General features: G+C 61.2%; 1 protein-coding gene across 1 annotated transcript; it reads left to right on the top strand.

Annotated features, from left to right (window-relative positions):
* The first annotated feature begins 531 nt into the window (after positions 1-531).
* BLTP2 (bridge-like lipid transfer protein family member 2) lies at positions 532-14574 on the top strand. Its single transcript, XM_053961486.1, has 39 exons — positions 532-630; positions 1323-1452; positions 1722-1768; positions 2046-2208; positions 2288-2406; positions 2751-2811; positions 3023-3221; positions 3373-3499; positions 3875-3999; positions 4082-4149; positions 4243-4391; positions 4630-4748; positions 4958-5121; positions 5248-5512; positions 5634-5839; positions 5995-7090; positions 7312-7503; positions 7582-7784; positions 7862-7980; positions 8055-8275; positions 8390-8580; positions 8666-8765; positions 8839-9041; positions 9329-9623; positions 9742-9899; positions 9990-10196; positions 10303-10402; positions 10597-10779; positions 10952-11073; positions 11151-11306; positions 11380-11501; positions 11766-11946; positions 12024-12110; positions 12213-12323; positions 12409-12544; positions 13040-13164; positions 13513-13614; positions 13695-13829; positions 14020-14574. The coding sequence occupies exons 1-39, from the start codon at positions 560-562 to the stop codon at positions 14200-14202; spliced, it is 6741 nt and encodes a 2246-aa protein (XP_053817461.1). The 5' UTR covers positions 532-559; the 3' UTR covers positions 14203-14574.
* Positions 14575-14640: the final 66 nt, after the last annotated feature.

Below are 14640 nucleotides of genomic sequence, written 5' to 3'. Positions count from 1 at the left end.
CCATGCCGGTGTCCCCCGTCCCCATGCCGGTGTCCCTCTGTCCCAATGCCGGTGTCCCCCGTCCCCATGCCGGTGTCCCTCTGTCCCAGTCCCGGTGTCCCCCGTCCCCATGCCGGTGTCCCGCTGTCCCAGTCCCGGTGTCCCGCTGTCCCAGTCCCGGTGTCCCCGTCCCCATGCCGGTGTCCCGCTGTCCCAGTCCCGGTGTCCCGCTGTCCCCATGCCGGTGTCCCCGTCCCCATGCCGGTGTCCCGCTGTCCCAATCCCGGTGTCCCCCGTCCCCATGCCGGTGTCCCGCTGTCCCCATGCCGGTGTCCCCGTCCCCATGCCGGTGTCCCGCTGTCCCGATGCCGGCGCGGCCCTGGCGGGGCGCTGCGGCGGCCGCTGTCCCCGGGCAGGCGCCGCTCGGCCCCGCCCCGTCCCGCCCCTCCCAGCGGCCACTCGGGGTGCGCGGGCGGCCCCGCGGGCGGCAGCGGCGCCGGCGCCGGGGCCGGGGCGGGCGGGCGGGAGGGAGGGAGGGGGTCTCGCCGGGGCCAGGGCCCGCACCGGGGCCGTGCCCGCCATGCCGCCGCCGCTGCCCGCCGCGCTCCTCGGCATCGTCCTCATCGCGCTGCTCGCCGGGCTGCTGGCGCGGTCAGGGCCTGGCGGGCGGGTCTGGGGGCGTGGGGGACCCCGCGGGGGCTCGGGGGGGTGTGACAGGGCTGGGGAGGGGGCACGGCGGTGGCAGTGGGGTGACAGCGCGGCGGTCGGGGCTCTGCCGGGGTGGGAGGAGCTCGCCGGGGTCAAGGGGAGGCCCGAGGGGCTGGCAGTGGGGGGTGCGGGTGTTTTGGGGGGCCCACGGGAGATTTTGGGGGTGGTAAGGGTGGTTGGGGTAGTGTCAGGGGTGCGGGGGGCCCGGCGGGGCTGAGGGTGAGGTGTTGGGGGTCTGGGAGGAGGGAAGCAGAGGGTAAGGGGGACAAAGAGGGCTTGGGGGGGGTGTCAGGAATTTGGGGGGCTCACAGGGCTGGGAGACAGGTGTGGAATGGAGCCTGCAGAGCACTGGGGAGTTGTAGAGCTTGGTGTCAGAGGCTTGGGGGCTTGGAGAAGTTCAGAGGAGCTCACAGGGGTGGGCATAGGGTGCCAGGGGGGTGTGGAGGCCTCTGGTCTTGGGAGGGGGCTGTCAGGGATTATCGGGGGTGGTCCTGCAGGGTCTCTTCCCCACCGTGAGTCCCTGTGAGCTCCTATCCAGCTGTGGGTGCTGGAGCTGGTGCTCAAAGGACAAAGAGCATCCCTAGACCCCAACCCCAGTGGGGAGGCTGACCCTGGCTTTCCCCCTGTCCCCACAGATGGCTGGCATGTCGCCTGGCTGTCACCTGGTGCCGGCAGAAGCTTCATGCAGAGCTGAAGATCGGCTCCTTTGGCTTCTTCTGGGCCCAGAACATCAGCCTCAAGTTCCAGCGGGAGCAGCAGACTGTGGTGGGTACCTGGGCAAGGGGTGGTCGCCGGCAGACAAGGCAGGGAGGGTGATTGCTGTCACTTCCAGGCTGGCAGCAAATCCATGGAGCCACTCTCCTGTTAAGCACCCCAATGGCTGGTGCCAGGCCGTTCCTCTCATAGCCAGACTTGGGGTTTTGGCTGCTTCTTGCATGGTCCCAGGCACTGGGAGTGGAGTGGGAATGTTGAGATGAGCATCACAAGGCAGAGCCAAGTTGTTTCTTCTCTGACCCACCTGTGTGTCCTTACAGGAGATCGACAACATCTGGATCTCCAGCAAACTGAGCCGGGAGCTGCCGTACGTGCCCCCACCCCAGCTCCCTGCCTGCTCCCTTTGGGGGTCTGGCTCACCCCTCGCCCTGCTTGCCATCCTGCTGCCTTTACACCTTTCTGCCATCCTTATTGCCCTGTGGTCAGCTCTGTGAGGGAGTGACCCACGCTTGGAGGTGACAGTGTCTTGTGGGTGCCCTTGTGCTGGTCCTGCATGTCCCTGGGGTAGGGGAAATCCCTGGTGACAGGGCCAGGTGTGCCAAGTGCGAGCTCTTGCCAGAGCTGCCTGTGCTGTTGCTCCCCAGGCGCTACTTTGAGCTGTGTTTCGGCGAGGTGCGAATCCGCACGGATCTCCAGAAAGGCCCTGCGTTCCGGCCATCTGTCCCAGAGGCTCCCAGAGAAGCTGATGGAAATGAAAGCAGGACAGACCTGACCCTTAAACCCTCCCTGCTGAGGCTCCTTAGCCAGGTGAGGCACTGGCTCAGTGAGAGGCTGCTGTGGGCTGCACTGCTGTCGGATATCCCTCACAGCAGCACCTTCCCCCCAGCTCTTTTCCATCCACATGGATTCCATCAACATCATGGTTCTGCACGTGGCCACCTCAGAGTCTCTCTGGCACATCCAGGCCAGCCAGACACGTCTCCTCCTGAATGGCAATGGGAAGAGGTAATGCTGTGCTCGTACCCCTGTCTGCTTCCAGGGTGGGGAAGCTACTCTGACCCCAGCCTTGTGTCTGTCCTCTCTCTGTCCCACTCAGCAGCATCCCATGTCACCTGTGGTGTGACGCATTAACCTCCTCTGAGGCTGGCCTGGTTCCTTTTCCTGTCACAGGAAGCTTGAGTTGTGCGTTCTCTAAATAATGTGGTGTGCATGGAGTTAGGGCATGCACTGCTTTTGGGAGCACTTGGAGCAGGGACCTGGGGGTCCCTGTGTCCCACAGGAAAGAGGGCAGGAACTTGTTTTGGCAGCAACAGGATCCACATCCTCCTTCTGTTCTCTGCTCTCCCCAGCCTGACGTGCGAGGTGAGCCTGACAAAGGTGAACAGCAAAGTCCTCCGGAGCAGCCAGCTGGTGAGTGCTGGAGGAGGGAAAAATTCCACACTTGGAGCCTGGGCACTGGCTCTCTGGGACTCGCAGAGGACCTGTCCCAGGGTGTCCCTGAGGCTGGGTGATGCTGCCGGGTGCTGGGCTCTCTGCTGTGCCCAGCTCTCCACCTGCAGCACGCTCTGGGAGGGCACTGTGTGACTCCCTTTGTGCTCCTTGCTGTGTCCCCTGTGCACAGGATGACACGTGCCTGGCAGAGCTGGCCCTGGCACTCTCCCTCTCCCTGGAGATCAGCAGCAAGCGGTGGCTGGTGGGCGTCCGGCTCTGCGTCCGCACGCTGCAGGCAGAGCTGCATGAGGGGCTTTTCTGCAGCCCCCTACTGCACCACGTCACTGCTGGGGCCCAGCACAGCAGCGTGGGGGAAGAGCCCAGCACAGGTCAGGACAAGGACAGGGACAAGCTCTGCGCAGGGCAGGGTCTGGTGGCCCCCATAGTTGCACTGGAGCCAGAGGGATTTGGCTGTGGGATCACTCCCGAGTGTGGGGGTTTGGACAAGTCCTTCCCATGACTCTCTCTGTCCTTCTCCAGGCCCAGGGGAGCCCTCAAAATCCAAAATGTCTCTGCTGAGCAGGGACATGCTGAAGCTCATTCCCAGGAGGGTGGAGATGAAGCTGGAGAACACCAGCATGGTGCTGTCCATGAACAGCCAGAAGAGGTGAGGGGCAGGCTGTCCGAGTCCAAAGTAATGCTGGAGACATGGACCTGGGGACAACTGTGCCTTTCCTTTCTCGTCCCTTGGCTCTGCTAGACTGCAGAGAGCGAGTCCTAGAGCCTACTCCAGTGGGAAGGACTGAGCTGGGCCTGGGGATGGGCTCGTGGGGAGGGAGGAAGGCACGTGAGCTGGTTCTCCAGTAGGACAGCTGACAGGATCCTCAGGCGATGGGGTGAGAGCGCTGGGCTGTGCTGCAGCTGGGCACTGGCTGCTGTGTTTGTCCATGCCAGCATGCTGGTCAGCTGGTGATGAGAGACAGGGAGATGGAGGACATGACAGTGCAGTTCCCTCCTGGCAGTGACTCCCTTTGTCTTCTAGGCACCTCACCTGGAGCCTGAAGCTGCTGCAGTTTCTATATCATCGTGAAGAGGAGCAAATCCCATTGCGCAACTTCACGCCCACCTCAGACCTGGACCAAATGAGTGTAGACCTCCAGCTAGAGGGCAAGTAGCCAGGAGGGCACCGATGGGACAGGGCTGCCATCACTGCCCTCTGCCACCCTTCATTTGTCCTCTGTCCCTCCAGATGGCCTTCTCCTGTCCCAGAGCCGCCAGCGCATCGTGTGCCTCAACTCCCTGAAGACCAGTGTGCAGGTGAGCTAGTGCTGGGCACACTCTGTCCCCTGGGGGTGGCTGGTTTGGCTCCTGGCATGAGTTTTTTGCCACCTGGCCCTTTCCCTGCTCTAGGTCACAGCCATTGACCTCTCGGCTGCTGTGCTGCTCAACACCTGCATCATCCACTACCGTCACCAAGAGTTTTCGCACTGGCTGGGCCTGTTGGCACAGGAATACAGGTGCCGGGCGGTGCCTGTCCCCAGCCAAGGGCACAAGGGAAGGTAAACTTGGCCTCAGTGCAGCTGCTGGTATCACAGCTTGTTTCCTCTTGCTGGCCACACTCTGGCATGGTGCCTGAGCACTCAGCACCTTATCTGTGCACCACCTGTGGGATGGGGAGGCTGGTCAGGAGGTAATCAGGGAGCCCCTGCAGAGAGGACATCCCTCTGGGCCTGCTCCCTGCCAGGCTCTGTGGCACACAGCTCCCAGTAACAGCCCATCCCTGCTTGTCCTGTGCAGGAGCTATCCCCAAATCCTAGCACCCATCATCCTGTGTGCCTCGCTGTCCAACGTCAATGTGTCCGTGCAGCTGGGGGACACGCCGCCCTTCGCCTTGGGCTTCAACTCCATCTCTGCAGGTACAGGCTGGATCAGGGAGGTGCTGGGCTCTTCTTGGGGTCTGCCAGAGAGGCAGCGGGATGGGAATGGAGAGGGTCATGCTGCTGCTGTGCTGCCTGTGTGTGTGTGAGTGTGTGGCCAGGGGCTGTGGATCCCTGCCTGGTTGTGTCTGGGGTGCCCATGTTTGGGTGAGCCTTGCCTGCACTTCCCCCCTCCTCTGTGCCCACAGACTATCAGCACCTGCGGCCACAGAGCGTGCACCAGCGAGCGGTGCTGGCCGTGGACCACCTGTGCTGGCGAGTGGGCAATGACTCCCACATCCAGCGTGCCCCACATCCCCCCAACATGCATGTGTGGGGTGAAGCCCTCATCCTCGACTCCTTCAACCTCCAGGTGAGGGGCAAGCCAAGGGACCAAGGGGTGGCTTTCAGTCTCAGACTCCATGTGGGTGGCACAGGGATATGTGGTGGTACAGAGATGTCTTGCAGCCTGAGAGTGATCATCCTGTTTGTCCTGCAGGGCAGCTACAACCAGCCCCTGGGCATGTCCAGTGCCCAGTCGGATACGCTCTTCCTGGATTGCACCATCCGGGGGCTGCAAGTGGAGTCATCTGACACCTGCACTGAGTGCCTGGCCAGGGTCCTGCCCCTGTTCTGCCTGCAGCCTGGTGGGGCTGAACTTACCAAGCAGTCGCCCTCTGCCTCCAGTGAGCCCTGGGGGCTGCTCTGGAAGGTGGATCTGAAGGTGGAGGATGTGAACCTTTTCACGCTCTCGGCCGTAGTGGGTAAATAGCATCCAAACTGATCCCAGATGGCTGTCCTGGAATAACCCTGCAGTCAGAGGAAGCTGGCATATTGTAGTGTGCCTCCTCTGTGCCTCTAAGCACTGACATGCTGTCTCTCCAGGTGCCCTGGAGCTGCGGCTGGACACGCTGACTGTCCTGGGAAGTGCTGAGAGCTGCACGCTCAGCGTCCAGGGCATGGTGCTGGCCTTGGTGAAGAGCATCACTGAGAAGATGCAGCCGTGCTGCAAAGCTCCTGCCATCCCCAACCCAGTGGCCAGCCTCTCCGTGCTCTCTGTCACCTACCACAGCAGCATCCGCTCCCTGGAGGTTGGTTTGGCTGTTGGGCCACTGCTTTGTCCTGTTCTGGGGATAGATGGGGCAGGGGGAGGATTGGATGGCACGAAAAGTGTTGGAGGGAGGACGGGGCTCTGCTGTGCTTGCCCTGGCAGTGATGTGGTGCCTGCTCACTCTCTCCGGTGCAGGTGCAGTGCGGCGAGGGGCTGGCAGTGCTCTGGAGCCCACCTGACCACATGCACCTGTACCATCACACCCTGGCCACCCTGCAGTGCCACGAAACCTTGCGGAGCGCCCTCGGCCACAGGACGCTTCCCTCCCTGCCCCCAGAGAGCCCCATGTCCCACCCAGCCACCCCTACTGGGTCACCAGGGCCCTTCCAGCCAAAAGGGCCCCCTCCCAAAAGACTCCTGTCGCTGTCCCTGGAGCTGAGCTCTGCCAAGCTCACAGCCTTTGTCTCTGAGGCCAACTACATCAGCCTGGCTGCAGAACGGACCTCGGTCAGCTGGCACGGCGGTGCCCTACACAGCTACTGCCCTGAGCTGGCCGCCGGCTTTGATGGACACAGCATCTTCAGCTTCAAGGAGGTGGAGGTGAAGCTGCTGCCAGAGCTGGAGGAGGTCGTCCGGCATCGCGACGCCTTCCCCACCCTGCGCACCCTCCGCAACCGCGGCTGGGCCTTCTCCTTCGCCAGCGTGACCATCGAGTTCCCCTACCAGTACGACTTCTCCCGCACGCTGGACGCTGCCGTGGGCGTGCAGAAGTGGCTGAAGGGCCTGCACCGGCCTGGGCGCCCCGCCAGCACGGCCCTGCCCCCCGACCTCCTGCTCAAAGTCACCCACTTCTCCTGGGTCTTCCTGGATGACGTCTTTGAGGTCAAGCTGCGAGACAACTACGAGCTGATGAAGGACGAGAGCAAGGAGAGCGCCAAGCGCCTGCAGCTGCTGGACGCCAAGGTGGCTGCGCTGCGCAAGCAGCACGGGGAGCTGCTGCCTGCCCGCAAGATCGAGGAGCTCTACGCCTCGCTGGAGAAGAAGAACATCGAGATCTACATCCAGCGCTCGCGGCGCCTCTACGCCAACACGCCCATGCGGAGGGCCCTCCTCACCTGGACCCTGGCCCACCTGGAGCTGGTGGCCATGGCCGATGAGTCCTTCCATGGCACGGAGCGTGTGTTAGAGCAGATGAAGGACATGGATGATGTCAGCCCGTTCCCCCCAGAGGGTCTGGAGATGGTCACCCAGTGGTGCCGCATGATGAAGGGCACAGTTGGCAGCTTCTTTGGTGAGTTGTTTTGTGGGATGGTGCCCTTGGAAGACAGCACGATGGCTATGTGGCCTGGGCTGGCACCACGTGGTGTGTAACCAGGGAGGGAAGACGATTTTTGGAGGTTCAAAGGGAGTGGGAAGGAAGCAGAGATGGGACGATGGCTCCTACTGTGTCCCAGAGTGGGGGACTGCCTGTCTCTTTGCTGCCCCACCCCTCAGCCCTTCCTCCACCCGCAGTGCGGATCCGTGACTACCCCCGGTACCTGTTTGAGATCCGGAACTGGCAGCTCTCGGGCCGGCTGATCGGAGCCGAGCAGTGCGGCCAGGCCTGCTCCCGGCGCCGCCAGGTCCTGAAGCTGGGGCTGCCCTGGGGCGATGCCACGGTGGAGAGGAACATGCCACCCTTGAAGTTCTACCATGACTTTCACTGTAAGGCCTGGAGGAATGGGGGGCTCTGTGGTGGGGTAGGGACAGGGCAAATGACTGAGCCAACTTCTGTGTCCCCAGCTGTGATCTCCCAGTACACCATCGTTTGGGGGCCCTGCTGGGACCCGGCCTGGACCCTGATCGGCCAGTGTGTGGATCTCCTCACCAAGCCCTCAGAAGACCCCAGTGCCCCATTGCCCTGGTGGGACAAGAGCCGCCTTCTCTTCCATGGAGACTGGCACATGGAAATTGAACAGGCCAACCTGCACCAGCTGGCCACCGAGGTGGGTGCTACTGGACTGGGGAACAACATGGTGTGGGGTCAGCTCACACCTGCCACTCCTCACACCTGCCCTTGCAGGACCCCTACAACACCACGGAGAACATGCATTGGGAGTGGAGCCAACTCTCCTTCCACTGGAAGCCCGGGCAGTTTGTCTTCAAGGGCAACCTGGATATCAATGTCCGGACAGCCTCCAAGTGAGTGTGGGGCCGTGAGCATGGGGGGCCCTCACCAGTGCTGGGGGGTGACTGGGGTCTCTTTCTTCATTCAGATATGACGACTGCTGCTTCCTGCACCTGCCTGACCTGTGCATGACACTGGACCTGCAGTGGCTGTGCCATGGGAACCCCCACGACCACCATGGTGTGGTGCTGCGCTCCCCCGAGTTCCTGCCCGAGGTGCCAGTGGGGCAGCAGTATGACTCCTACCATGCCTTCCGCTCCGAGAACCTCAACCTCTCCATCCGGATGGACCTGACACAACCCAGTAAAGGTGGCTGACAGCGTCCTGGGGATCCCTTGGGGACAAGGGCCATAGGGCAGGGCATGCTGGTTGTGGGTTGGGTCCTGGCCCCATGGTGCTAGCTGATGGTGGGTATATTCTCAGAGTACTCCCAGCCCCGGATCCTGCTCTACAGCAGCACCCTCCGCTGGATGCAGAATTTTTGGGCCACGTGGACCAGTGTGACACGGCCCATCTGCCGTGGGAAGCTCTTCAACAACATGAAACCCAGCAAGAAGAAGCTGGGGCAGCATTACAAGCAGTTGTCCTATACTGCCCTCTTCCCCCGGCTGCAGGTAATTCCCAGAGCTGGGAATCTGGTGTTTCCTCCCTGCTCTGCCTCTGCTGGACTCTCAGCTCCTGCTCTCTGCTCCCTCTCAGGTGCATTACTGGGCTTCCTTTGCCCAGCAGCGGGGGATCCAGGTGGAATGCTGCCAGGGACACATCTTCACTCGGGGCACACAGCGGCTCATCCCACAAGGTGAGTGGGAATCCTGCCAGCAGCACTTCCAGGTGCAGCAGGGCCCTGGCTTACCCCTGTCCCTGTCCCCCAGCTGGCACGGTGATGCGGCGCCTCATTTCGGAGTGGAGCATCACGCAGATGGTGAGTGACCTGAGCCAGGTCACCGTGCACCTCATGGCCTCCACTTGTGATGAGAATGCTGACCACCAGCTCGACACCCTGGTGAAGAAAACCCACCTGCTGAGCCTGTCCTCCCTCACCTACCAGCGGCACAGCAACCGCACGGCTGAGGAGGTACCGCTGCAGACAGGGCACAGCAGCTTGTGCTGGCCTGGTGGCAACGCCAGGACAAGGGGATGTTGGTTGTTGGATTTTGGGGAAGGGATTTGCCTGGGGAAGAGAGAGAACTTCAGGGCCTCCAATCTACCAAGCACCTGACTTTGTGCCCATGCTGTGGTCCAAGCTCCAGTCCCCACGCTCTGCCTGAAGGGCTGGCAGGGCTCCTACTCCCTATGCATGAGCCCACTGGGCAGGGCCAGGAGTAGCTTTGCTGTGCTGAGGCACTGATCCTCTGTGCCCAGGAGCTGCCTCTGCGTGATGGGGACGACGGTTTCCACACACATCAGCTGCACTTGGTGGACCTGCGGGCGTCCTGGACCACCACGAACCGGGACATCGCCTTCGGCCTCTACGATGGCTACAAGAAAGCGGCTGTGCTCAAGCGTAACCTGTCCACCGAGGCCCTGAAGGGGCTGAAGATCGACACACAGCTGCAGGCCAAGAAGCTGAAGCGGGGCCCACTCTCTGCTCACTCCATCCCTGCCAGAGTGACCGCTCCCATCACCAGTGGCCGTCCTGAGAGAGCCTCCTCAGGGGGTGAGCACAGCGGGGAGGGGAGCAAGGGGAAGCCCACAGCTCAAAGCTGTGCCTGTTTTCATTCTGTACCTTTGTGACATCCCCCCACAGCTTTGCACTGACCTTTCTCCTTCCTCAGGGGCCTACATGCTGCAGAAGCTCATTGAGGAGACGGACAAGTTTGTGGTTTTCACAGAAGAGGAGTCAGGGGCCAGCGAGCAGCTCTGCGGCATCGCCGCCTGCCAGACCGACGACATCTACAACCGCAACTGCCTCATCGAGCTGGTGAACTGCCAGGTACCTGCCTGTCCCCACGGCCTGGCTGGGACAGGGGCTGTGCCTGCCCCAGAAAGGTCCATCAGAGCCCTGGGGTCTCTCCCCCCACAGATGGTTCTGCGTGGAGCAGAGACAGAGGGCTGTGTGATCGTGTCCGCTGCGAAGGCACAGCTGCTGCAGTGCCAGCACCACCCTGCCTGGTACGGGGACACTCTGAAGCAGAAGACATCCTGGACTTGTTTGCTGGATGGCATGCAGTACTTTGCCACAACAGAGAGCAGCCCCTCCGAGGGGGAGCATGGCCAGCTCTGGCTGGAGGTGAGCATGTGGTGGGTGAGCTATCTGGGGGACAGGCAGTGCTGTCAGTGCCCTGGCCAAGCCAGGGAAAGTGAGGACAGCCAGCAATGCCTCCTTGCTTCCCCAGGTGAAAAATATTGAGGAGCATCGTCAGCGGAGCCTGGACTCGGTGCAGGAGCTGATGGAGAGTGGGCAGGCAGTGGGGGGCATGGTCAGCACCACCACAGGTACTGCCCACAGCCCTGGCTGCTGTGCCTACCCCAGTCCCACTCGGGTGTGACCCCAAGGCTGGTAGAGCCGAGAGCACCTGTCCTGTCCCTGTGTGGCTCCAGGAGGTGGCTGATGCTCCAAGGCCTGCACTGTGCAGTCCCACTGTGCTGGGACATGGCACTCTGACTGTGGTCCCTCTGCCTGTCCCCAGACTGGAATCAGCCCTCGGAAGCCCAGCAGACCCAGCAGGTGCAGAGGATTATCTCTCGCTGCAGCTGCCGCATGTACTACATCAGCTACAGCCACGACATCGACCCTGAGCTAGCCACACAGATAAAGCCCCCTGAGACCCCTGCCAACCAGGAGAAGGAGGATCTGCTGAAGAAGCAGGAGGGTGGGTGCAGCCAGGCAGTGTGCTGTGGGGGACAGAGCTCTGGGCTGACCCGTGGCTAACTCCAGGGGTGTTCCCTTTTGGCCCTGCTGGGGTCAGAGGGCTGCATACAGGATGGGTCCCCAACACATTTCTGGCCATGCTGAGGCCGCACTTGCCCTTTGTGTCCCTGCAGGAGCTGTGGACACCTTCACCCTGATCCACCACGACCTGGAGATCTCCACTAACCCCGCACAGTATGCCATGATCCTCGACATAGTCAACAACCTGCTGCTGCACGTGGAGCCCAAACGCAAGGTACCCACGGGGCTCCAGGAGCGTGTGCCACTCGCTGCACCCAGGCAGTCCTAACCTTGCCCTATTCCTGTGTCCAGGAGCACAGCGAGAAGAAGCAGCGGGTGCGTTTCCAGCTGGAAATCTCCAGCAACCCTGAGGAGCAGCGCAGCAGTATCCTACACCTGCAGGAGGCTGTGAGGCAGCATGTGGCCCAGATCCGGCAGCTGGAGAAGCAGATGTACTCCAACATGAAGGTGAGCCCACATCCCTGGCTCCCTGGAATCCCCACTCCAGGGCAGAGGGTGCTGAGGGTTGTCTGTCTTTCAGTCCTTGAAGGATGACAGCAAAAATGAGGTCCTGCTTGACCTGAACCACCGGCTGCAGCAGCAGCTGAGCCAGGAAAAAGCTGACCTGCAGCTGGAGAGTGAGGAGCTGAACATACTGATCAGGTAGGACAAGGGGGAATGGCTTTAAACTGAGACTAGGTTTGGATTGGATATTAGGGAGAAATTCTTCCCAGTGAGGCACTGGCACAGGTTGCCCAGAGAAGCTGTGGCTGCCCCATCCCTGAAAGTATTCAAGGATAGGCTGGATGGAGCAACCTGTGACAGTCCAACCCAAACCATTCTGATTCTATGATCTCAGCCTTCCCCAACATTGTGCCCCCCTTACTCTAGGACTCCCACATCCCAGCTCTCTCCTCTGTGCTGCAGGTGCTTCAAGGACTTCCAGCTGCAGCGAGCCAACAAGATGGAGCTGCGAAAGCAGCCGGAGGACGTGAGCGTGGCGCGGAGGACTGAGTTCTACTTTGCCCAGGCACGCTGGCGCCTGACAGAGGAGGATGGACAGCTGGGCATTGCTGAGCTGGAGCTCCAGCGCTTCCTCTACAGCAAGGTGTGGAGTTGGGACAGTGCCCACAGCCCCTGAGCTGGGGACGGGGACATTGGGAGCTGATGGCTTTTTCTGCGCAGGTCAACAAGTCTGATGACACGGCCGAGCATCTGCTGGAACTGGGCTGGGTGACCATGAACAACCTGCTGCCCAATGCTGTCTACAAGGCAAGTGGCAGCTGAGGGAGCAGCTCTGCATCCTGGGGACCTATGCATGGCATGAGCAGAGTGGCCTGTCCTCACCCCAGCCACTCGTCCTCTTCCCTGCAGGTGGTGCTGCGTCCCCAGAGCTCCTGCCAGTCTGGCCGGCAGCTGGCCCTGAGGATTTTCAGCAAGGTCCGGCCTCCCGTGGGAGGCATCTCCATCAAGGAGCATTTTGAGGTGCCAGGGCTGGGCTGGGAGGTGCCAGGGTCTCTGTGGGGCACAGGCAGTGTGTGCCTGGCTCTGACCTGTCACTTTCCCACAGGTGAACGTGGTGCCTCTCACCATCCAGCTCACCCACCAGTTCTTCCACAGAATGATGGGTTTCTTCTTCCCTGGCCGTAATGTGGAGGAGGAGGAAGTGGGGGATGAGGAAGATAAGTCCAAGCTGGTGACAACAGGTGAGAGGCTTGTAATCACCCTCCTTTCTGGATGTCCTTGAGCAGCTCTAGCTGCGTGTCCAGGATTATGTTTATGGGCAGCTGCTGTCCAGCCATGAGTTGAGAAACAGGGATTTGTGGTCTCCCCTGTGGTCAGGGAGATGGTGGGAAGGTTGGGGTCATGGCTGACCCCTGGCTGGACACCACCACCACCTCACAATGAAATGTGGTGAAAAATCAAGACCCCCCCAATTCCAACAGAGATTTGTAGGGAACGGTATGGTTTTTATTAGTCTGTTTCAAGGTCTGAGGAGTCTTTCTTTTCTCTTTAGCTTGGAAATTTGCATTCTTTCTCCTTAGCTGGGGCAGTTTTGCTAGTGCTGCAGATTAGTTACCAGACTAAACAGCATATTTTACTTATGTTAGCAAGCTCGAAGTGGCACATTTCACCTAAATCCAAATGGATTTTCTACCCCGTTATATTTTTACTCTGTTTCAACAACGTGTTTGCCCCAGGGATCCCCGTGGTGAAGCCGCGGCAGCTGATCGGGGCCGATGACTCGCTGGGCTCAGGGAAGGGAGTTGCTCAGGGACTGAACCGGACATCAGGGGTCAGAAGATCGTTCCGAAAAGCACCTGAGGTACCTCGTGCTGCTGTGAGGGGGGAAACTGCAAGAGCCCTGCTGTGGTGCCAGTCTGTTTCCCTTAACTGCAGGGCTGGGTAGCCATGTCCTCCCACACTTCCCTCCCATGCCTGTCTGCTTTCTCCTGCTCCCTCCCACCGTCAGGATTTGCATCCTTTACAACCAGGCGCCTGCACACTTGATGTGATCCCTGTATCTCATTTTTCCAACACCATGCCAGAGCAGCTCTCACCTCTCCCTGATGAAGCAATGCTGTGGCCTAGTGCCCGGCTGTCCCTTCCCTGCTGGTTCCTGGCTGTGTCCCTTCTCCTTCCCTTCTGCTCATGGCTTCTGCTCTGTCCCCAGCATCCCGTGGATGACATCGACAAGATGAAGGAGCGTGCAGCCATGAACAACTCCTTCATCTACATCAAGATCCCGCAGGTGCCACTCTGTGTCAGCTACAAGGTGTGGGACCAGTGGGACAGGGCGTGCTTGGGGTGGTCTGGGCCATCGTCCCTACACTGCCTGACACCTCTGTTGCACAGGGGGAGAAGAACAGCGTGGACTGGGGTGACCTGAACCTGGTGCTGCCATGCCTGGAGTACCACAACAACACGTGGACATGGCTGGACTTTGCCATGGCGGTGAAGAGGGACAGCCGCAAAGCCTTGGTGGCACAGGTACGTGGGACCACATTCCCCTTCCCGCTCCGGAGGCTGCCAGAGCTGCTCTGCCCAGGATGGAGATGGTAACCCCAGGGTGGGTGGCACATTCCCCAGTGTGGGAAGCAGCTGCACTGGCTCAGCGGCTCAGGCTGTCACCCAGGGTGCGGCCCTGGGGGGTTGCTGAGCCCCCTGACTCCCGGGGCAGGTGATCAAGGAGAAGCTGCGCCTGAAGCCGGCGGCGGGCGCGGAGGCCCGGGGGAAGCTGGAGAACAAATCTGATGGGACCATCCAGCAGCAGGAGGAGGACGAGAAGGCTCGACTGCTCATCGGGCTGAGCGTGGGCGAGAAGAACCCCAGCAAGAAGTCGATCTTCGGCAGGCGCAAATGACGGCAGCACCCGGCAGGCCGGGAAGGGACTTGGGGTGCCCCGTGCTTCCCCCTTGGGGGGGGTACCCCGAAGGTGAAAGGGGGGCTGCGCTGCTCGGCGGTGCCCGAGGAGGGCTCAGCCACGTGCAGGCCCTCGGTAGCCCCGTTGTTGTGGGGCAGGGGTGGAGCAGCACGGGGATGTGGGGCACAGGGTGCTCCGGGGCAGCTTTGTGGGGTGCAGAACCCTTGTGCCAAGGGCCCCTGCGAGCTTAGCCCCCTCCTTGCTGTGCGGGTGCTGGGCACAGCCCCTGGGCCTGGTGAATCAGCAGGATCGCTCCAGGCTGGGAAAAAGGGGAACGGGAGAGAGTTTAAATAAAGAGTTTTTAATTTGGAACAGGCTCAGGCCAGTGGCTTGTTTCTTGCCTCACCCGCAGTGCTGGGCTCAGCACTGCTCCCCATC

Source organism: Vidua chalybeata, chromosome 20 (genome assembly GCF_026979565.1).
Source record: "Vidua chalybeata isolate OUT-0048 chromosome 20, bVidCha1 merged haplotype, whole genome shotgun sequence".
Lineage (NCBI taxonomy): Eukaryota > Metazoa > Chordata > Aves > Passeriformes > Viduidae > Vidua > Vidua chalybeata.
The sequence above is the reverse complement of the archived record's forward strand: the minus strand, read 5'-3'. Positions and strand labels throughout refer to the sequence as shown.